The sequence below is a fragment of the Carlito syrichta genome, unplaced genomic scaffold (assembly GCF_000164805.1).
Source record: "Carlito syrichta isolate Samal-C Ts95f unplaced genomic scaffold, Tarsius_syrichta-2.0.1 Scaffold305643, whole genome shotgun sequence".
Classification (NCBI taxonomy): Eukaryota; Metazoa; Chordata; class Mammalia; order Primates; family Tarsiidae; genus Carlito; species Carlito syrichta.
The window spans coordinates 12,306-36,259 of record NW_007249739.1 but is presented as its reverse complement, the minus strand read 5'-3'; the positions used below and the strand labels follow the sequence as shown (position 1 = coordinate 36,259).

General features: G+C 45.4%; 1 protein-coding gene across 1 annotated transcript in view; it reads left to right on the top strand.

Moving 5' to 3' along the window:
* Window positions 1-7,968, top strand: part of LRRC6 (leucine rich repeat containing 6) — a 111,345-nt gene extending 103,377 nt beyond the window's left edge. The window contains exon 12 of the mRNA XM_008061951.2: window positions 7,712-7,968. Within this exon, the coding sequence (XP_008060142.1) occupies window positions 7,712-7,883 (172 nt within the window). The 3' untranslated portion in view covers window positions 7,884-7,968. The remainder of the gene's footprint in view (window positions 1-7,711) is intronic.
* Window positions 7,969-23,954: the final 15,986 nt, after the last annotated feature.

Genomic DNA, 23,954 nt, shown 5'->3' with positions numbered 1-23,954 from the left:
CCCGCGGCTCAGGCAATCCACTCACCTCAGCCTCCCAAAGGCGCGGGATTACAGGCTGAGCCACCGAGCCCAGCTTCTGTGATTCTTTTGACCTTCCCTTCGATGACTCAGATGACCTCTGAAGTTTCAAGTAGCAAATTGTCATGTCAGCATCCTCCATAGCAAGGAAGGCATGCCAGGCAAAATAGTGGCCACCAAAGATGTACACACCCTAATACAGAGAACCTGTGAATAGGCTATCTACATGGCAAGAGGGAATTCAGATAGGGGAACCCTGTGTACTTGGGGATACCCAAAAAGCCAGAGTTATCTTTTGGAGGGTGGGCCCTCTGTAGTATAGGCTTCCCCCACTAGGTTAGTGTTCTAGGAACCCAGTGACATCAGTGTAGCAGCCAGTGTTGTTGTGAGAGGCTGCATTTGACTTCAGTGAAATTTTTTTTTCTAAGAGTCTTTTCATGCATTTGCCCATTTCAGGATGGGTGATTTACACAAACATCCTGCCCATGCCATGCTGAGTGTTCAGCAGTTTTTGACCAAAAATAGCATGAACCCGTGCCCTCCCTCTCTAATTGCCAGATCTTACCCTGAGCAACTTTTTTGTTTGTTTGTTTCCCTGGATGAACAAAGTTCCCAAAGGGAAATGTTTTAATGATGTGGAAGAGGTGAAACAAAAATGTCAGAAGCACTAAAAGACATCCAAATTGACACATTCAAAAACTGTTTCCAGCAACAGAAAAAGTGTCTCAAGGTATATTGTATCAAATGGTGAGTACTTTGAAGGTGACTGAAGTTTAAACATGTAGGAATGGATACACAATTTTTTAATAAATTAGAGCTGGGCTCGGTGACTCAGCCTGTAATCCTGTGCCTTTGGGAGGCTGAGGTGAGTGGATTGCCTGAGCCCACGGGTTCGAGACCCAGGCCCGCCTGGGCAGCGAGACCTCATCTCTACAATAAATCAAAAAATCAGCCAGGCATGGGAGCGCATGCCTGTAATTCCGGCTACTTGGAAGGCTGAGGTGGAAGGATCGCCGGAGCCCAGCAGGTCGAGGCTGCGGTGGCTGGAAGCGGCCACTGCACTCCAGTCTGGGTGACAGAGTGAGACTCCAACTCAAATAAATAAATAAAATAAAATAAATAAATTCTGTGTTTTTTTAATGTGAACTGTCTTATCTGATGCTTACACCATCACTGAATCCTCCCCCAACCTGGGTGTGTGTGGGGAGAGGGGAGAGGCACAGGGGTCCAGGAGAAGTGGAAGCAGACAATCAGGCTCAGAATTGGGGCAAGCAAAGATATTTCACTTACTATGTGGCAATGTAATAATTTTTAAACCTTTGTATTGTGTGCAGTACATGTACAGAGAAGCGCCCTAATCATAGAGTAAAGCTTTATGAATTGGACAGACCATGAATTAAGAAACAGGACATCAGCACTCCAGGTGCTCTGTTGTGCCCTTTCCTGCCATGGCTTCCCCCACCCAGAACCACCATCTGACTTCGAACAACTTAGATGTAACTTGGTACTTTCAGAAGGTTTCAGGGCCCCTGGCAGCAGCTGTGCCTTTTTTCGGAAGCTACTTCCCTCAATTCTTCTCTGACTTTAGGCACTGGCAGAAACTTTTTGATCTCAGAGAAGGTGGGATTCCAGCACCAAAGAATGAGTCGTGAAAGATCTAAATGGCCAATGGCGATTCCATCGCCCATAGGATAATACTGCCCACCAGGAACAGGGGAGCCTGGTGAGGAGGAAGCTTTTTTTTTTTTAAATCCTGCTGCATTCTGTACAAGTTTCCTCTTGCTGCTGTAAGAAGTCACCACAATTTAGTCGCTTAAAACAATGCACGTGTTATCTCATAGTTCTGAAAGTCAGAAGTCAGACATGGGTCTCACTGGGCTAAAATCAGGGTGTCAGCATGCCAGCATCCCTTCTGGAGACTAGGGGACAATTGGTTTCCTTGTCTTTTCCAGCTTCTAGAGCTTACCACATTCCTTGGTTTGTTACCCCATCCATCCTCAAAGCCAGCAATGACCATTGAGTGTTTCTCACACTGCATTCCTCTGACTCTCCTGCCCCCTCTTTCACTTATGAGGTCCTTGTGGTTATGTTGGGCCCACCTGCATAACCTAGGTTACTTGCCCTGTCTTAAGGTCAGCTGAGTCCATCTGCAACCTCAACACTCAGTGCAGTATGGGCAGTTGCACTCGTAAATCACCCATCATGAATTGGGCAAATGCATTAAACGAATCTCCAGAAACATTCACTGAAGCCAAACACAGACTCTCACAATAATGCCAGCTGGTACACTGATACCGATGGGTTCCTAGAACACTAACCTAGCGGAGGAAGCCTGTCCTACAAGGTATCCCCTCTCCAAAAGATAATCTTGTTTTTTGGGGTGCCCCTTCATAGAAAGTGTTACCTTTATCCACAATACTTGAACTCAGAAGTGTTTCGGATTTCAATTTTTTTCAGATTTTGGAATATTTGCCTCATACAGGTTGAGCATTCCTAATTTGCGAATCTAAAATCCAAAACGCTCCAGTGAGCATTCCTTTGAGCATCATGTCAACTCTCAAAAAGCTTAAAATTTTGGAGCACTTTGCGTTTTGGATTTTCAGATTAGGGATATGTTGCCTGTCTTGGGAGATAATTGAAAATAGCAACCCGTCCCTTATAATTCACCAAAACAGCCTGGTCAAAGTGTCAAATGGTCTCACTTGGGCACTTATCATATGGCTTCTTTAAAAACAATAATTATTGTTGTTATAACATCTCATTTTGCTAAAACCAATATCACTTTATTTATTTATGGTAAGCTTACTAAAGATGGTGAGAGGGCTTTTCATTTTAAGTCTCCAGGGCACACACAATCTAGGGTACATAGTATACACTCATTCAATGCTTGTTGAATTAATGGGAACATGAATTGTGAACAGCCAATAAGAAAGTACATAATCTTGTTTGTGGCCAACAACAATTAAAGAAAAATCGGCAACTTAGACAACAGGGCACTAGTGGGGAGTCGTCAGTATTCTGTTTTCTAACTAAATTTACATGATGCTAGATTTAATTAATAGGTTGTCAAGCATCACTCCCTTTCTCGAAAGAAAGTCACTGGCTCTAACTTTCCTATGAGTAAACATACTTCCTAGTGCTTGAGTATCCCCAAAGTGAAAAGAAAAATGCGGCAGGGAGAGGCGTCTCAGTCCCCAAGTGTTGTGGTCGTAGCTCTCACCATGTGTCCAGAGACTTGCAGCAACTGCCTTGAACACACTTTTCCAGGCAGTCTTCTCAGCAGGTGAACAACGTTCATTCATCCATCCTTCCCTCATTCACAGAGGTCCTGCCCTGACTGGGCTGCTCCCCACTTCCTCACCTTGGGTACCTCATTCTCTGGAGATTTCAGGCTAAGAGTGAGCAATACAAATGTTTTCTTGCCTTTTGTCTTTGTTATAGCTCTGGAATCTTCTTTCCCCCTCAAAATCTAGCAAAATCCTATCCCCCAGTGCCAGATTAAATTCCCTTCCTGCATAATTCCTACCATAGCTCCTTCCAGGCCCTGGTGACCGTGTCGTCCTCTGAGCTTCAGCGTAGTTAGTCTGGCCTACTGCAGAGCCCTTGCCATGCTGGTGCGTGATACCGAGAATGTGTACATCTTCCTCATTTGGTCATGGACACAGGCCATATCTCACCTTTGAATTCCTAGCACTGGGCACCTAAAAGATGTGTTCTGAAGAGCATGTGGAATTGTATAACTAACTCCTCCCATCATCCTAGTACTTACTGACTTAAACTACTCTTTTACTGCGTGGTACCAGCACTTACTGAATGCTGTGTTTCTGGCACAGGTTTACGTACTTTATTTACGTGGATGAGCTCATGTGATCTTGACAACAGTCCCATGTTCACGGTCATCATCCCAAATTTTAAGATGATGCCATTGGGGCACCGAGTGACTGAGTAACTCACACGAGCACACAGCTGAGTGCGTCAAGGCTAGGATCTCGCAAGCTACCCTGACGTTCCCCTGCCTCCTGACTTCCAGAGTAAACTTTGTTTCTTGATCGCCAATAAATAAATTAGATGGAAGAGGACCTAAAGGGTTGTGGGTTTACTGTGTTGTGACACAATTGGTTTCAGAATTTGTGCTGACTGGGAGAACTGGTTGGTTTTGTTTGTTTGTTTGTTTGTTTTGAATTGGAGTCTCACTCTGTCGCCCAGACCGGAGTGCAGCGACATGCTCCTGGCCACTGCAGCCTCGCCCTGCTGGGCACCGGTGATCCTTCTGCCTCAGCCTTCCAAGCAGCCAGAACTACAGGCGTGTGCTACCACGCCCGGCTAAGTTTTGATTTATTGTAGAGACGAGGTCTCACCAAGTTGCCCAGGTGGGTCTCGAACCCATGGGCTCAGACAATCCCATTCATCTCACCTTCCCAAAATGATGGGATTACAGGCTGAGCCACTGAGCCTGGCCAGGAGAATTGTTTGATGGACATAATCTTGCATGCCAAATGCCAAAGATAGAAAAACCCACTGTCGGTGCTGTGTATAGTACCTGATTTTCTATGTGTAGCAGTGTGTAATGTTAATATCACAGACCCGGATTCAGTTCCCTGCCCTGCTTCTTTTTTATCTGTAGGACCTTGGCTGACTGCTCCAGAAGGAGGTGACAGCGGGATTGTCTGAGGACTCAGTTACACAAGTAGAGGACTTAGCAAGGGACCAGCAAAGGGGAGTATGTAAGGGGTTTCCAAGATGATCCCAGGCTCAGTGCTTCATCAGAAGGACTCATGGGACTTAGCGTAGAGTCACATTCATGACTAAGATTTATTACAACAAAAGGGCACACAGCAAAGTCAGCGAAGGCCAAGTCCAGAGAAAGCCAGGTGCAAGCCTCTAAGAGTTCTCGCCCTGTGGAATTCCACAGGATGTGCTTAATTTCTTCAGTAATGAGTTGCAACATGTGAAATACTGCTTATCCGGGAAGCTCATTAGAGACTCAGTGCTCAGAGGTTTTATCGGGGGCTGGTAGGCGCCCTTGCCCAGCACACAGCCAAGTTCTGCACTCCCGGGAGGAAGGCATACGCCATGTTGCTTGTACACACTGTTGGGCACAGTGAGCCACTCTTTACTGTTTAGGCAAGTTTCATGTTGATGTGGGGAATAGTTTCCAGCCAGTGCCCATCCTTAGGTCAGGCCTTTCTACAGATGGCCACCCTGGCCTGCCGCACTACTCTTTTCTGCACAGTCAGACACCAGCCTTATGATGGTGAATATTTCCTGTGCATTGATGAAAAGCAGCATCATAGCTGGAACCATGATGCTCTGTTCTTCTGAAGGCAGAGCAGTCGGCGAACACGTGGCATGGTGGCATTCGAGAGGAAGGTGTGTTCAGGTCATTCCCTTGGCACCATTCATTTCTGGGGCATTGGTTCCCGTTTCCCACTCAGCCACATCCCTTAAAACCCTCCAGGGAATCCTCAGATCACACCCGTTTCACCTCTTCAGAGAATGTGCAGCCCCTTTCAGTTTCTTCCTCCTGTGACACACATAGTTAACTGTGCAGGCTGGGTCTTCAAAATATACTATGCTATAGTCTTTGTCTATTTTGTATCATTCTTCAGCAGGTCTATGAGTATTAGTAAAAATACTGAGAAGAATTAAAAACTTCAAGGGCCGAGCAGGTTACAGAAAGGAGGGGAATGGGTTTCAAGGATAGTAGATGGTGAACACTTTCAAAAGAAAATGGAACCTTCCTACCCCCAGAGCAAGGTGTCCATTTAGAGCTGCTGGATTCAATTGACTGTGATTTTCTTTAGGTCATAGATAATTTCCCATATGATGTCATTATTTCCCCAATAGGATAATATTATTTTTTTGCCTATTCAACAATATTTATTCGGTACACCTGTAGGCCAAGGATACAAAGATGGAAAAGATAAAATCTTTGCCTCAAAGATGTCAGTCTCAGAGGAAAACAGACCAGTGATGAGACAATTACATGACAGTGTAATCAATTCCACATTGAAGCACTACAGTCACTATCAGAGGTTACCAGGAACCTTGTCTGTTTGCACAGGGCATGGTTCCTCTGGGACCTTGGAGTGCAGCACTTGGAGTACAGTAGGCATCTAATGTATATCTGTTGAGTGAATAAATGAAAGAATGAATGGTGCGTCATCCCAAAAGAGTTTGATTGATTCCTAGAAACACTTGGGAGAACTTTATAAAAATACAGGTTCCTGGGTGTGACTCCAGACCCATTGGATCAAAGTTGCTAGGAATGCTGCCCATAGACCTGATTATCTGGAGTTTTCTAAGTGACCACAATACTGGGAACATTGGCCTATGGGGGTGCTTCCTTGTTTGCTTCCATTCACGCTATTGCTGAGAACTGGGTGAGGGCAGTAAGTGCAGGTTCTTGGGAGGGGAGATGGCGGGCTGAGCTTTGATGTGCACCTGAACTTGTGGTATACGAGGGGAGATCCGCCCCCCGAAACCAGAATTATCTTTGTAGTACAGGCTTCCCCTGCTCGGTGAGTGTTCTAGGAACCCATCAGCATCAGCATTCTAGCTAGCCTTGTGAGTGGGCTGCTTTCGGCTTCAGTGAATTTTTGGGAGACTCTTTCAGTGCATCTGCCCACTTTGTGATGGATGATTTACAAACAACTACACACACCTCACTCAGTGTTGAGTGTTTTTTGACCAGGAACAGCGTGAGCGCCGTGCCCCACCTTCCCTATTCACCTCATCTCTCCCCGAGCAACTGTTTTCGCGTTTTCCCGACGACAAAAGTCCTCACCGGGAAACATTTTGCTGATGTGGAAGAGAAGAAACAAAAAGCGTCAGAAGGCATCCAAATTAATGAGTTCAGACACTGTTTTGAGCAATAGAGAAAGCATCCCGATAGGCGTGTTGCCTCAAGCAGAGAGTACCCTGAAGGTAACTGAAGTTTAAGCACCTAAGAACAAACACACACATTTTTGTAAATAAATTCCAGAATTTCTTTGGGTCCCCCCTCATAAATACCCTTGCCCAAACCCATAGACTGGGTTGTCTGAAGCAGCAGGGGCCAGAAACTTGGTGAGTTGCTTTCAGGAGGACCTGCCTAGGGGAATTCAATTACTGATCTTGGCTGTGGGGCTTTGCCTGCTGTATCATTTCAATTATCAAAAACTAACCTCTAGCCGGGCTCGGTGGCTCAGCCTGTCATCCCCCGCCTTTGGGAGGCTGAGGTGAGCGGATTGCCTGAGCCAGCGGGTTCGAGACCCGCCTGGGCAGCGAGACCTCATCTCTACAGTAAATCAAAAAATCAGCCGGGCGTGGTAGCGCATGCCTGTAATTCCGGCTACTTGGAAGGCTGAGGCGGAGGGATCGCCGGAGCCCAGCAGGTCGAGGCTGCGGTGGCTGGCAGCGGCCACTGCACTTCAGTCTGGGTGACAGCGTGAGACTCCAACTCAAAAAAACCCAAAAAACCCAAAAAAAAAAAAACCCAAAAAACTAACCTCTTAGGCAAGCAGGGTTTCCCAGGTGACCTGTACTCCAAGAGCATGTGTATTTGCATAGCCCTTTAGCACCTGTTAGCATGTTTTACCCACGGGTCTCTATCTTCTGGGGATACCACTTGCCAATGCTTGCTGAATGGGGTGAATCTATCTGAAGTTGTAAATGAGGTGATATCCATTCCCATTTGTTTTTGTTGTTGTAGAAGCAAGCACATGGAGAAACTGGAAGTAGATCCTGGCAAGCATTCATTCCCTGATGTGACCACCATAGTTCAAGAGAAAAAACACACAAGACTGAGATCTGAACTCAAAGTGATACCAAGTGAGGAAGACCCAGACTTTGAAGATAACCCTGAGGTGCCACCATTGATTTGAAACACCCGACTGCGTTGACATCGACTGTGACTCACCAGGCCCAGTTTTGTGCGTTATTTATGCGGTAAACACAGAGTTATTTGTCGTGATTACCGCTCCAATGTTTTGAGTCTTACTTTGTATAGTAATATTCTTAAACTAGTTTAAAATTAAAATTTCTGCCTTAAATGCTATAAATCTTCATTTGTCTGTAACACAGGGTGAGCACTGAAAATGTTTGGTGAGATCACAGAGCTGTAAACATTGATTATGAATTACAGGACCGCCTGCTTATGCAATAGATTAAGTCATAGATAAAAGGACTGGTGATTAAATTGGTACTTCAGCAAATTGGTCAGGCTTCGAAGTTAAAGCTGTAATTTCAGACCCAATTGGAATGCTTTAATATAATTTTCAGCGTTTCCATTTTGCTTCTCATGACGTGTCTGCTTTCCCTGGTGGAATGGTAGAATGGCGAGAATATGGGTTTTGAAATTAGACACCCTATATTTGGATTCCAGTTCAATCACTTTTTAAAGACTATCAGCAGGCCCTTTAATTCTCTGAGGTTTAGTGGCTTCATTTGTAACTGGCCATAATACTTGCCTCATAGGCTTGTCTCAAGATGCACTGCAGCAACCACCTCATCCAGTATCAGCCACAGGTCTGAGCCTCTTCTGGCTCCTGCTTCCCTTCCTCCTCGCTCCCCTTTTCACCTGCTTTTTCTTCCCCTCCTTCCTCAATTACTTTTTTCCTCTCTCTTTCTTCACCCCTTTCCCTATCCTACTCTTCTTTCTCTACTTCCTTCTTTACTTTCTTGATATTTTTACCTCTTCTTCTTTATCTAGAATATTGTGAATTCAACATTCTGCATATCCTGTAGGAAAAATTATTGTTACTCTAATCATGACATATCAGCATTTAAATCAGATTTCCCAAAATATTCATTCAACAAATACTGACTGAGCAACTATTGAGTGCTAGCAACCATGCTGCTCATTAGGGATTCTGTAAAGAAGCCACATGTATACACATGGACCATGGCAGGTGATGATTGGAGCTGTGAAGGAGAGTCGGAGGGAGGGAATCAAGGGTAATGGGTGCTTTTAAAGATAAATTCTGTGGGCGTGTGTGTGTGTGCATGTGTGTGTGTGTGTAGAGCTTTCAACAGGTGACTCTGCTAACATTTTTGCAGGAAACCAAAATGCATCAGTCAGTACTCAGTCAGGAAAACTGAGCCACTATAAATGTGATGGGAATGAGGGACTGATTGTAGCAATGCAAGTTGACACAAATGTGAAAGGAGGAGCTGGGAAGTGAAGCTCTGGAAGAGAAAGATAGAGACTTGGAGGAAGAAGCACAAGTGCGGGCGGGCAGGCAATTTGCAGCTTGCACAGACTCTGAGGAGCAGAAGCAAGACTTGAAGAGGGGCAGGTGGAAAAGTCCATGGAAGTCATCCACTCTGCTGGGACTGCTGCCTCTGTTTAGCTGCTGCCCCAGGCCCATGGCCGAGCTCCTGGTGGGTGGGCTTGGGGCCAACCTTGGCCAGCAGGCCCGCCGTGAGAAGGATGGGGTGACCACAGAGTGGAGGAGGCCAAGGGCCAGTTGGGGTGCACCAGATGCCCCTGCATCCATCCATCCCTGTGTCTGATGGCGATGACTATCTGAGTATGACGCCTTCCTTCAGTTCCACTTCCCAGACCTCATGCACGTCCTCTTTTGGTCAGCTTACCCAGGAGCCACACAGTGAAGGGGATCCTGGAAAACAGTTCCCAGTCTTAGCCAAGCAGACATTTCACAACATGACCGAGCTCAACCCCTACCGACATGGCAGTCCTATACATTTGTCAGGACTATATTTAGCTTCCTCATAAAGACAAACCAAATTATACTTCTGACTAAACTAATGCAATTAGCCCATAAGCAACCAAAACATGCTTTCTGTTAGGGACTGAATGATTGTGTAGCCTCAAAATTCATATATTGAGGTCCTACCCCCCGATGTGATGGTATTTGGAGGTGAGGAGATGAGATCATGAGGGTGGGACCCTCATAATGAAATTCGTGTTCCTATAAGAAGAGGAAGAGACATCAGAGCTCTCTCAGCCATTTGAGGACACAACACAAAGGAAGAACCCTCACCAGGAACCTAATCAGCCAACACCTTGAACTTGGACTTCTGGGAAAAATAAATTTCTGTTGTTTAAGCACTCAATCTACAGTGTTTTTTGTAATGGCAGCCCAAGCATATGAAGACACTATCTCTTTCCCAAAAAGGATACACAGAGTCCCATATGTGATGTTTTCCATTCTTGGGTGATGGTTATTCCCCTTCCAGAGGAGACACCTTTGATATTATATGAAGTGAATATTGAGATGTAAAGTTAACCATTAATTAGCCGATCTTATGTTAAAATGGGAAAAGGAAACAAAGTAGTAGGATTTAAATACACAGATAAAATTCGTATGTGGGCATAAATATGTAGTCCTCCCTAACTGCAGACCACGGTGCTCTTTTGGGTCCCCAGGAATTAGCATTAGCTCAGAGCTAGTATCCAGTAATCCTTGGAAAGTTCTCCTAATGAACAGCCACCTTGGTAGATGTGAATCTCTTTGCAGAAGGCCAGGAGAAAAATTTGCAGTATAAAATGTTGGAAGCGGAGCAGGGTCCTTCCCCAAGGAGAGGCAGCTGTGAGGGTGGGTATTTGGGGGAACAGTGTCCCAAAAACCTAGATAGATTTTTATATGTGAATGTGTGTGTATATTCCTATCAAAGTAAGGAAGAAACACCATCACTGCTAAAGTTTGTATTTTTACAGCTGGTCATGTGGTTGCAGCAGGTGACTGCGATTTATAGCTTCCGCCTTCTCCTTCCTCTTCCATATTACCATCCCCTCAGCAAACATCTCAGCTGCTGACCGCTCCTGGCCTCATGGGGTGACCCCACCTTCATTCCTACAGATCTTTGCTTCTAGCAGTCCTGCTTGCATTGGGTGATTTCATTTTCCACTTACTGTTAACACAAAATTTGGAAGGACTGAGAGATACCCCCTGAATCGTCTGCATTTCAGTTCTGTTCCTGCCTTTTTCCCCCAACCCACCATGAGTAGTAGCCATTTCATTTTCTTGTGATGGTCACATGACCCAGCCAGTACACTATCTTCGTTTGCCTGTTGGTTCACTGGCACAAAGACCCCAGAGTGGCCAGATTGGCCTCATCTTGTATTCAGGAGGTAGTCTTCTCTGGAAGCACTCTATCCTTTGGAGCCAATGCCTCTAAACCAGCACAGCCCCAAGCTGTAGGAACAGGCAGTGAACCTCCAGCGAGTGAATCATTAGGGGTGGTAGTTAGAGGAGCCACTGCCATTTTCATCCCTTGGTCCCAGATCTATGCATCCTGGTGGTGGGAGAAACAGCACCATATATTGGATGGGGGATTCAGAGCCTATCTTATGTCTTGGGAGCACTGCCTCACCCACATGAAGCATTCAATCACCCTGCTGGTACTTTCATTAAGCCTTCAAAAGGCCACGTCACTGTTCTAGCAGGCCAACTGCTCTGGGTAAGTTCATTGAATTTCATAACATCATTCCACTGGCATTCTTCATTTTTTGTATGTTGGGATCGCCTGTCAGAGGAGACAGCACATGAAATACTATGGCAGTGAGTATGGCGTTCATTAGGTAAGTCCGCAGATGGTGGTTTTGGCAGAAACATTGGAGAGAAGGAAGGCAGCTTCACGTTCAGAGTAAGCGCACCTCCTAGTGAGAAGAAGGGTCTTGTCCTTTCCATGATAGAAGTGTTCCAGTGGAATCTACCTGCCCCCAGGTTGCCGGCTGGTCCCCTGCAGGGTTTTAAGGAGATGTATATAGGGCCCAGTGTTGGCTTCTGCTGTTGTCGAATTGGTCATCATGGGAGTCTGAAAACATGTCTGCAAAATATTTGACACTTCTTTAAGAAGCAGAGTCTCTGCTCTCTTACCTTGAATCTGGGCTAAGCTTAGTGACTTGAACCTAACCTGTAGAAATGATGCCACACCGCTGTCATCACCACACCACTAGATGGCTGTCACAGCCATGCCATGTCTGTTTGGTCTTTTGAAAATTTGCTCTGGAGGAATGCATGTAAGATGTTCCACTACCCTGGAACTGTCATGCTGGAAATGTCGCATATCAGCATTCCAATCACAGCTCCAGCAATGCTCCTGGCTACCGCATTAACTTCCAGACAAATGAGTGTGATGTCTTTTTTTTTTTTTTTTAATTTTAAAGATGTGGAGTACAATTCAGGATTAGGTCCGTAAGTGGTCATTGTAGAGGTAAAGTTTGGGGTTCCCATTAATCCTCACTTTGCCTGGTTTGGGATCAGGTACCCTTACTGATGTTATGTCCTCCCCCCTCTGCCGGCAGTGTGCTACTGCCAATCCCTTTCTTCTAGTATTGTGATAAATGTTCAGGGTCCACTTTTGAGTGAGAACATGTGGTACTCAGTTCTTTGTTTCTGTGATAGATCACTGAGTATGATAGACTAAATCCTTCCAAGTTGTTGAGTGTGCCATCTTTAATGTCCAGTCTAGTCAGGCCTTCAGATGGCTGTAGTCCTAGCCAACATATGACTGCAATGGCAAGAGAGACCCCAAGTGGAAAAAGTCTAGCTGAGATTTCCCCAAATCGAACCCACAACATTGTGAACAAAATACAATGATTGTTTTAATCTACTACATTTGGGGGATATTTTATTTTATGTTATATTTGTCTGTTTTGTAGCAAGAGCCACTAGAATAGATTTGGCACCGGCAGGTGGGTTTCTACTGTAACAAAAACCTAAGACTTACAGTGGTTGCTGGGGACCAGGGAGCAGTCAAGCCGGAAGGACCAGGAGAAGGCTTATATGTCTGGATCCTCCAGGAAACACACCAAGTATGATGTTTGAAACGTAGGAAATGTCTTGGGAGAGACAATGCCTGGAAAAGAAGCAGAGGAGAGGGAGAAGCAAGAAGGGAACGCCTTTAGACTTTCAACTTTAGATACAGACCTGACACCTATAAAATGAGGCAGAAGTCGAGGAGGAAGGACTGACTAGAAGGAGCCTCCAACAGCAACTTTGAGAAAGTCTCAGCCACAAGGGGGATGTCGGGCACAAAGAAGTTGGACATGCTGGGCAGAACAGCCAAGGCCGCTGTCCCTGCCACATTCAGCTATTGGCTGGGACCTGCCTGTGAAGTGCGGTGGCCTCCCAGTGGAGGGGGTGGGGGCACTGGAGCTGAGGCTGCAGGTGCTTGGCACTCTTTGTAGGAGGGTCTTTCTGGATGAGAGGTCTGAGCCGCAACCCTCCACCCCTTGCCTCACGGCTTCTGTGAGGCTGTTACAGACAACTGACAGCCCCCTGGAAGCTGTCAGTGAGGGCTTGGAGGAAACTGAGGCACATGCTCTGCCATGCTGGAGGAGAGGAGGCCCTTGTTAAGCAGCAGAAGAAAGTTTAGTAAAACTGCTGCCTGCGGTAGCGTGGAGAAAGTTAAAAACATACCCAGTGTCTTGATGCATTCAGTGAAAGAGATTTCCAAGTGGAATGCCAAGTGTCAATGCATGTTTTCAGCTGCAAATCGTGGGGAACGAATAGAGATAAGCTAAGGAGGGGCATTGTCAGTTTTCAAGCAGAAGTCAGAGGAAATATAAAGAAGAAAAACTGATGGTTCAAAAGCAAAAACTTCTCATCCCAGTCTGAGAAGCTGTATTGTCCCCAAAGCAAGACCTTTGGATTTGGAATGTTTGACAGATATTCTCGTATACCTACCTAAGTTTTGATCCTCAGAAAAATCCTCTGAAAAAAGCATTTGCTCATTCTTTCATTCAATATCGCTTGACTGCCTCTATTCTGCGCCAGGTGCAGGGAACTTGATGGTGAGCAGAAACACTACCTGGGGTTTCACAAACCTTGTAGTTCTGTGGTAGGGACAAACGTGAAGCGAATAATTACATCAGCACACCGCGCTAATGCCTTTGAAGGAAAATGAAATCACTCTCACATTTCACAGTCATAGATTCCAAGACTCCTGAAAGTCAAGTGACTCATCCTAAGAGAGTGGAACAAGTTATCAGAATGGGATTATTTGAAGTCATTTTTGACTAAGTTTCCCAAAGGAATGATTGTACCTTTTAAAGTCAGTGAGACAATCCACATGACAAGGTTTCAAAGGAGATAGTCGCAAACCTACTTCTTGCATCTTGAAACCACTCAGTCCCTTTGGGAATAATAAAAGGGGTCTGAGAGCAGAGAGGCTTTGCAGAGGAGGATATCTTTGGGGATAGCTAGTTGTATGATCCCTGGGTTGGGAGGGTTGTCTTCACTTCGGTCCTACTGATTGTGGCTTCCAAGGGACTTTGGGGGCTCAAATGGATGAACAGATGTCTTTGGAGAGAGCTGCTACTTTACTGTGAGTCCCACCTCTGTTTGTGGTTTGCTGCTTTATACCCCATGCTTAGTGTAAGGTTCTTCAAAGTGTCCCCTTGGGGAGCTTTGAGAAGTGTTTCCCAAAGGTGAGGACAGGCTGCTATCTGACTCTGGCCTGAGAAACCCGAAACTGACAACGAGCCAGGTTCTGATCCCACCAGATGGTCAGAGATGGGGATGCTGAGGTAGTTGAAGAATGTGACCCGCTCCCAAAGCTGACTGAGCCTTTCCTGAGGAAGGGACAGCCTGGATTCCTCTGGGGCTCAGTTCAGCTGTGCTGCCAGGAGGGTGAGGAGCATGGAGGGAGGAGGTGGGGAGTGTGTTGCTGAACGGCATGTTCTGAGAAAGGAATCCCAGAGGACTGGTCAGCACTTGGGATGCAAGAGAGAGGGGAAAACACAGAACCTTCTAGAGAGACCAGAAAAGTGCCCTCAGACGAAGAGAAGTCAGCTCCGATCCTCTCCAGCCCCACAAAGCAGGAAGCCTGACCTAGCCCCTAAGAACAATTCTATCTGTACCAATCAAGGTCTTGTCATGCCTAGTCTTGAACTTGAGTGAAGCAGGAGGGCGTGGTCACCAGGACCCAGACAGACAGCAGAGGACCATCGGCAACCCACAGGAGCCCTACCTGGGGCCACCCTCAGGGAAGTAGCTGGGGGAACAGACATCTGACTCTCCTCCTTCCCTTCAATCTCTTGCTAGAGTTTCCCAGGGGCCAGAACAACTGAAAGTTGGGGGCAAGGGAGCCCTTAGATGAGGTCCTTGGAGGTCCTGCTCCTGGGCCCACGGCACGATGAAGGGTGGTGGAAGGAACAGCACACTCTCACTCATCTTTCTCTCCTTCTCCTCCTCATCAGCGCCCTACTGAAGGAGGGAGCCAGAGACCCAGCGGTTCAGTAGGAGACTGGCAAGCAGGACAGGAGAAGAGCGAAGAGCCACACTGCCCCTTCTGCTCCCGTTGCCAGGTTCCAGCCCCAGCAGCCTGAGAAGGGGGCAGAGGAAGAAGAGGAGAGGATGTTTCACATGGTTTTGGCTATTCCAGGGACAATCTCACAGCTGAATGGAGATGGAGAATGCGAGTCAAATGGCAGAAGGGCCATCTATTACCCAAGAGTAAGAGGAAATGCCACAATCCTCATCCAGGGTCAGGGAAGGGCGGCCCCCATGGGAGAAATATGGACACAGTGGGAGACACCCATGCTGTGCTTGGGTCACATTAACAAAGTGAGCCTCCACCCTTAAGACTATGTTGATAATGACCAGGGATTCTGGAAGCTGGTGCTCTGACTGCCCGTTCCGAATTCCCCCCGTGCCACCCCCCTCACTCTCTGTCTCTGCTTCTCTCTTACTCCCACGAGGCTCATTTGCCTTGCATGTCAGCACCTCCAGGGACAGGAGAGGTCTTCAGTCCTCCTCTTGGTCCCCAGGAGCAAGGAAATCTCACCAGGCATGATGCCCGACACCGTGCACCCTAACCATTTTTTTCTCCTTTTCTTCCCAGGCTTTTCTTAAGCAGCATGAACTGACCCTTTGTCAGTGCACAGCCTGGCCCACCGTCCCTGCACAGCAGCTCATGTCTCTGCATTCAATCCAGCTACCATGTCTGGCCTGGCAGCGGGGCTCCCCTGCGTGTGTGTGGCCTCTAAGTATCCAGAGGAGAGGACTGGCAGTGATCGCTGGGCAAGGGCTGAGTCCAATCCAGGACCTGAGTGGAGGTGTCCTCCCACTTTGCTTGCAGGAAGGCTGCCCTCTGCGTGACAGCCTGGCCATGGCACGCTGTGTGTGTCTGTTGCTGTCTGCACCTATCATCTCTTGCCTGATAAATCTGGATGAAAAGTGCTACCCTGTCTGCAACTGATACATGTCAGGCCAATGTGTCTACCACTCTGTGTCAGGCCTGAGGTAAATCAGCTGTTCCCTTACATGTCTACTCTCTACTTGTTGTGCTTTGGTTCCAGTGTTTTCCTTGTCTTAGAGACCAGCTGCAGTTTGTCTGGATGTCAGCTGTCTTCACTCAGCAAACATTTACTGAGCACCTACGAGGTGTGGGGAGTCGTATCCAGGGCCATGGAAGATTCTCCTCCCAGATCTCGCCCTCCTATCTCCTTCTGCTGAAGACTCGGCTTCCTCTGGTCATCATGTGAAGGCTAGTCACCTGGGCACTCTCGGGCCCCTCCGTCTGCTCCCTGGGCCCTTGAGTGTTCCTTGCGTCTGTCCCCAGCTCTAGATCTCTGAAATCTCCATTTTAGGCCTTAGGTTTGTACCTAAAGTCCCATGTTCCTCTCCTGGGTGTCTTATAACTGGTTCACTGTTCAGTTCAGAGTTGTCCTCATTTTTCCTGTCACTACACTTTCCCGCCTCTTATCATTTGGCTTTTTTTTTTTTTGGATTCACTTTCCAATCATCCAGATTAGAAAACACCATCACTGTTTCCTGTGTTCTGCGTACAATTGGCAACAAAATCCCGTCAATTCTGCCTCAAAAAGTCTTCACCAAGCCTATTTCTGCTGCCTGCACTCAGCACCTGTCATCTGCTATGTTAGTATTACCCCTTCTCCAACCCTCCTTGACACATATGACCCCTTTGACTGTGACCTAAGAGCAAGTCTGAGCACATTGGACCCGGGCCCCAGCTAGTTGTGTGCCACGTCTCCTGCCTGGGGCATCCGGCCTGTCCACTGCACCGAGGTTGTCACCATTCCTGAAAGTGCTATGTGCCCACCAGCCCTCTGTCAGTGGCATGTCAGGACTGGGGTTGGCAGTGTGTGGGGTCTGAGGGGCCAAGGGAGCTGCTCTCCAGCTTGGGTAGGAGTCCAGGTGTGTCGCCACGGCCTGGGGACAGAGTGGAGGGCTTCTGGTAGAAGGGAAGGCAAGTCAAAGCTCACAAGGTACCCATTCCTTGCCAAGAACATCAATTGTTGGAATAATCATAAACAAAGCCCTTTTCAGAGAGAAATGAAATCTGACATGATGAACTACCCTCTCACTTCAGCTGTGCTATGAAAGTGTGCCAGTCCACAGTGCCATGGAGGGGACACATCACTGGCCACAGTGATCCACAGACTCTCCCGCACAGCACCCAGGGTTATGGAGAACCCTGGTGTTTACGCTGCTCACTTCCACTGACAAAGGACAAGATGACACTACCTGTTCTGGTTACTCTTGTTATGTAACAAACTACTCCGTGATTAGTGACATAAGGCAACCATTTTATCATGCTCTGAGTTCCATAGATCAGAAATACCAACAGACACAACAGGGACAACTTGTCTTTTCTCTCTTATGTCTGGCACCTCCGTGTGGAGGCTAGAATCACCTGGAGGTGTCTTCACTCACATATTTGGCAGTCTATGCTGAACTTTGACCAGCCAGAATCCCTACCTGGTGCGGACTCCCTCCCCAAGAGAAGCCGCTGGGTTCTAAGCATGCGATCCCCAAGAGAACAGTGAAGCAATGCATGGCTTTTTTTAGGACCTGGCCTGTCGCATAGCTCACTTCTGTCATGACCTATTGATCAGGAACGTTACAAATGTATGCCCAGGTTCAGGGGGAGAGGACACAGTTTCCACTTCTTTCTGGGAGAGGGCAAGTTTCTAGAAGAGCATGTAGAGCAAGAGATATTGTTGGGAGAGTTTTGGAAAGTAGTCCACCATAACGCCCTTCCTCCTCCAAGAAACCCAAGTTCTTTTAGGTGACATTGTGACATTCCCTGCTCTCAAGGAGAAGAGGGTGGTGGTTCTTCACCTGTTGTTGTACAAATAAAAAATATGAACATTGGTGGGTATATATATATATTTAATTTTACCCCAGGGCCATTTTTGTAACCTACACCACTGCCTGACTCTCCTTCCTTTGGAAGGTTCTCTAGATAAAAATATTTATAAATCAATGCAAGGCCAAATAAAGATCCTCAGAGGCACTTCAGAATTATGAATTAAATCCCATTTAGTGTTTCTTAGGCAGATAAATATAGAAAAGAAAATTTTTAATTTCCTCTGGCTGTATTTACTTGACAGCCACACTGAACTGTGATGCTGTACTTACCTAGCCACTAATTAATTTTGTTTTCGGGTAGTGTCTTTGCATTTTAATGTAACCCAAAACTTTCCCAAGGTCTCAGTGTACAAGTTCATCTGAGGTTTCTGTCATGGCCTTAACTCAAATTTCCCTGCCTCTAGCCCTACCTGCTGATGAAGGGCATGGGCTTGTGTCTCTGGGTATGCCTGGGGGAGCTCTCGAGTGCCCTGGCTCCTCTACCCACCTGGACAGCACCTTCTGGAGACACTGACTCTCCAGGCTCTAGTCTCTGCTGCTATTCCTTGGACCACCACCCACGCCCCAGGGCTCTGGCCATGCCAACATGTCCAACAATTGCAGGTTATCCTCACTAGAAGGGCTCCCAGAGCAGTTCTTTGGGCCCCACCTCCCAGACTTTTTATAATGAACTACTTTTACATGTATTGAAACCATTCTCTGCCTTATGTTGTGTATGAGGGTGGGGAATGTTGGAGTTGTGTTGACAGTGCCCTTTCCCTCTCTCACTGTGTCCTCATCTGTATGTAGACAGTGGTCACCACCCAGCCAGTGGCTCATAATGAAAGTGCTGACAATAAAACTGCCCCTGCCACCACACCTGCCTGTCCTCAAAGTAAAAATACATACTGACTCCTGAGGAAAGTTCAGAGTATTCTTTCCAGAAAGTTCAGGTGATTGACCCAATATTGCACACAGCTGGTAAAGAACTGGGCCTCTCCCGACACCTTCCCTGCCATTCCAGAGGCAAGGCATCACATCCTAGGACCTGGGTTGATGCCCTGCACTTACACTCTCTTTCCATGATTCCCTGTTGTACTTCTCTCTCTTCTCAAGTCCTGTCTTTTTAACCTTCTTCCCCCACATGACCCAACTGTTCCATTTTTTTGGAAGTACCAGACCTCTCCACAGAAATGATCAAGTCTAAGTCTTCTATAGTTTCTTTAAAATGTTGTCATCTGCATCATCCTGAAAGCCTCAGAGGGAAAGGTAAGCTCTTGTCTGACTCCAGACTGACCCTGTGAGGTTTGCTAGGTTTGTACAGAAGAGTGAGCCCTACCCCCTAGGATAGCATTCTGTGTCCAAACTCTTCTCCAGCATTCCTAAGATTCTCCTGCAAATCAGGAAGGGGGTGGAATTTTTATTTAAGCAGCCCTAGTATGCAAAGCCTTATCTCTCCTTAGGACTCAGTCGGTTTCCCCAGGTTCTGCAAAGGCAGATTTGGGAATAATCACTATGCTACACTCTGAACCACCACTTTCCTCAGGAGGTTGAAATCTGATCCTGGTAAAGCTCTCAAAGCCAGCCGAAAGGCTCCTTAAGCAGAAAGGAGTTAACAGAGCAGGACTGGGACTGCTCTCCTTTGAAAGGTCTACATTTATGGCTGGTACCCTGGACCTTGGATTTCGGGAGGGTTTCCACCAACCCCAGAAATGATGTGGGAGACTCACAGCACTTTAGACAATGTGGTACCTGTAGGACAACTGCTTTCTCTTCTGGAAGTCTTGAATATTGGTCCATGCTAGGTAGAGGCAGACGATAAGAACCTTGGACACTTAGTCTGTAGAGGGTATTCCTAGTAGACAACATTTCACACACGTCACAACTTGTTTATGAAAGAATTAAGTCTATTCCCTAGGACCCCACTGGAAAAGGATTCTTGGAATCTTTCGTCTGGTTTCCTTTGAGCTTTGTCCCCTACACCTTTTCTCTTTACTGACTTTGCTTCTTATCCTTTTGTTGTAATAAATTAGAGCCATGAGTATGACTATATGCTAAGTCCTATGAATCCTCCTAGCTAATTACCAAGCCTGAACATATTTTTGGGGGGTCTCCAAATGTTCCTTCACCTCAATTCCCCTCCTCCAGCACTATAAGTCTTTCTTCAGCCACTCCTGTTTCCTAGACATGCCCAGATACATCTGGACAGCAGCAGTGACCATAGTCCAGGTGGATCCAGCACCACTGAGATCTGCATTACAATACATTTCCCAATGTCCTGATTTTTATTTACATTTTCCTATACTCTTATACTTCAAATGCCACTATAATATACCTCTACATTTTGTGTAATGAAATAACATAAATATATAAATCAGGCTATTTGATCATCCGCAATAAACTTAGCAATCAATGAGGAAAGGAGAGCTAAAATGATATGTTTTGAATCTAAAAAGTGGACTACTAAATGATAATTGGGTTAAAAATATGCTGAGCATAAATGACAATGAAAGCATAATATGTCAAAATTTGGAGCACGATGCCAAGGCAGTGCTTAGAGGAAAAGTCATAGCTTTTGTTAAAAGACAGTTTTTGAAAAAAGGCAAAATTATAGCTCTCTTATAAATATAAAATGAATTATTATCAAAAATTTTATTTAACTCATTAATGACTGAACCCATAGGATGCACAACTGATTCAAGGGGAATTCAAGAATTGCTAACACGTAGCATGTAGGCACTAAAGAATGTTGAAATGAACTTACAAATAAACACAGATATTCACAGATCAATGACTAAATACAAACTCCGAAATGAGTGTAAGAAAGATGATTGAAAGGACAGAAACTCAATAGAGTACTGTGGAAAGTTGACACCTTCTCAGATGTTCCGAAGTCACATAGCTTATTGCCACTCTCTCCTCATCCCCATTTTCCTTCCAACAATGATTTCAAGTGGTCTGTGAATTGGATACTGAAAGTCATATTGAAAAAAAGGTCTTGAACTAATCACAACAGGCCTGTCCTTTTTCAGAAGTGGGAAGACAGAGACTATCATTAAAATGCATTCATCCATGCATTCGTAAATACATACATCCACAAACCATGAAGAGGCTTCACATAAAGTCATGATGGTGAACTAAAGAATAGGATGAGTTCTTTTCAGTAAAGCTTAGGTCCTAAGCTGCGGGAGAAGAAAAAGCAAATCAGTAAATCACCAATGACTTTTTATTTTCATACCACTCTTAGGGAATCTGAGAAATAATTCACCCAACAAGACACAGAAAAATTCAGATTGGTGGTCACTCAAATTTTTTCCAACAAACCATGAGGAGCATTCCTATGTGAAAGCACTGTTCCGAACTCCTGGACTACATAGATGACCAATAGAATCTGTTTTCTAAGAGAGTTTGCATTCTAGTGGGCACAGGGTAGAAGAATTTCTAAAAGGACCCCTGTCACCATTCATAAGGCATTCCAGGCCTCTCCTTATGACCTGGGAGAGCACCAAGAGGCAGAACCTTTCATGTCCCCCACTAGAGAAAAATGACAGGCCTGTTGTGATTAGTTCAAGACCTTTTTTTTCAATATGACTTTCAGCATCCAATTCACAGACCACTTGAAATCGTTGTTGGAAGGAAAATGGGGGTGAGGAGAGAGTGGCAGATAAGCTATGTGACTTCAGAACGTCTGAGAAGGTGTCAACCATCCCAGAGAGCACATGGGATATGCAATCTGCCGGGATTTTTCCTGCTTGTGAACTCATTTAAAAGAAAAGACATACAATGTACAATCATTAAACCACAATTTTATTTCATTATACATTCAATAAATAGTCTTTACTCAAGAAAAAAAAGAATACATGGAACCAAGTAGCAAAAATTATACCGAATGACTCTATCTAAATACACATAGATATTTAATTTTATATAAATATAATACCCGGATGCCAAAAGAGTATACACATTTTAAGAGATATGTTATCTATGTATTACTTTTAGCTCACCATAATCAGAAGTGTCTAGACGCTGAGAGTAACCACTTTGAGCACCCCTTGTGATTGCAGAAGTCAAACGTGACTTGTGTTCCTCTTTTGCTATCGATATATATTGAGTATTCCAATTTTCATACAGTTTTTCCTTTCTTAAAATGAGTACACATTTTTTGGCAGCCTTGGTATATTATATATTGAAAATGCTATACACATACACGTTTCCTCAAACTGTTTTTGTTGTTATATTACCATTTTCTGCTTAGAACCCGGGTCAGACATGGCGCCTGCTGCATTTGGCCCCTTGAAGGGCCACTCTGGTAATGTGTTGACCCTTGGGGACACTCTTGGAAGACTCTAGCAGGGATAAGTAAACCACGACCCAAATCTGCCCTCTGCCTGTCTGTGCATAGTCCATGAATTAATAATAAAATTTACATTTATAAATGGTGGGAAAAAATCAAAAGAAAAACAATATTTCATGATTTATGAAAAATTAGAGGAGATGCAAATTTCATAGTCCACACAGTTTAACTGGAACACAGTCATGATCATTTATGTTTTGTCTGTGGCTGCTTTCTTGCTACAGGGGCCGAGTTTAGTAGCCTGATAGACCCCCTATGGCCTGCAAAGGCTGAAATATTTACTATCTGACTCTTTACACTAAAAGTGTTTTCACTCTTGGGCTAGAGAATCATTTCCCAGTGAGAATTGTTCAAAGGAAAGCTGTGAAGTTATGAGATTTCTATATTGGTAACCGGGCTATAAAAATCACCCCTCAGGTCACCTGGAGGGAACCTCCTCAAAAGAGAGTTTTCAGCGTCAACTCCATTCCCAAACCAAAGCCCCAGGCACCCTCCAGCATCTGTGCACACTCACCACAACATTTTTGCAGTACTCAATTTGCACTCACTCCACTTGAACCTAAATATTAATTTTAAAAAGCACCCTCAAGCACTTGTGAGTCTTACAGGCGGTTCAGCAAAGCCTTTGCCCTTGCAGGAAACCAGAAGTTTATCTGTTTCTTTTATTTTCCTTCCTATGTATTCTTATTCCAAATTTTTGTTGGACGCATTTGAGAGAGGAGCCTGTGAGTTCATAGAAGCAGGGAAAGAGCTTATTCTTCATGTCCCTCTCACTTGTCACCTCTTCCCACCATCCCCAAACCAAGCTTACAAGTTGGTCCTTTCCCTCCTTCGTTTAAGACCTTACAAGTCCCTTGACTGAGTGTCTGCAACTGTGACACAACTGTGGACCCAGGGTCCTTGGCTATAGCCCCCTCTTATTTATTTGTTTGTTTGTTTGTTTTAATTTTTAAAATTTTTATTTTAGAGTTGCGAGGCACATGTGAAATTTGTTGCATAAGTAAATTGCATGGCGGTGAGGTTTGGGCTTCTAGTGAGCCCTCTCTCCCTGGGTAGTGGACATGGCACCATGTCCAAGGGTGGTTGTGTGCCCCTTATCTTCCTCCCTCTCTCCTCTCATTAGTAGTGCCCGGAGTCTGTTGTTCCTATGTATGTTCTTTTGTGCCCAACGTTCGGGGCCTACTTATGAGCGAGAACATGTGGTATTCAATTTTTTTGTTTCTATGAAAGTTCACTTAGAAGGATCTCCAGCTCCATGTATGTTGTTGAAAATGACATGATTTTGTTCTTCTTTAAGGCTGTATAACACTCCATCATGTATCCATACCACATTGTCTTTATCCAGTCCACTTTTGATGGGCATCTGGGTTGGTTCTATGTTTTTGCTATTGTGAATACTTACAGCCCCTATTTAAATATCCCACCCAGTTCTCCTCTCAAGTCATTAAAATAACTTCACATTTCTTAGATTCTAGCAACCAAAGTATGTCTTTCAGATGCCTCTCATACTCAGAAGTGGTACAATAATTTTCTGG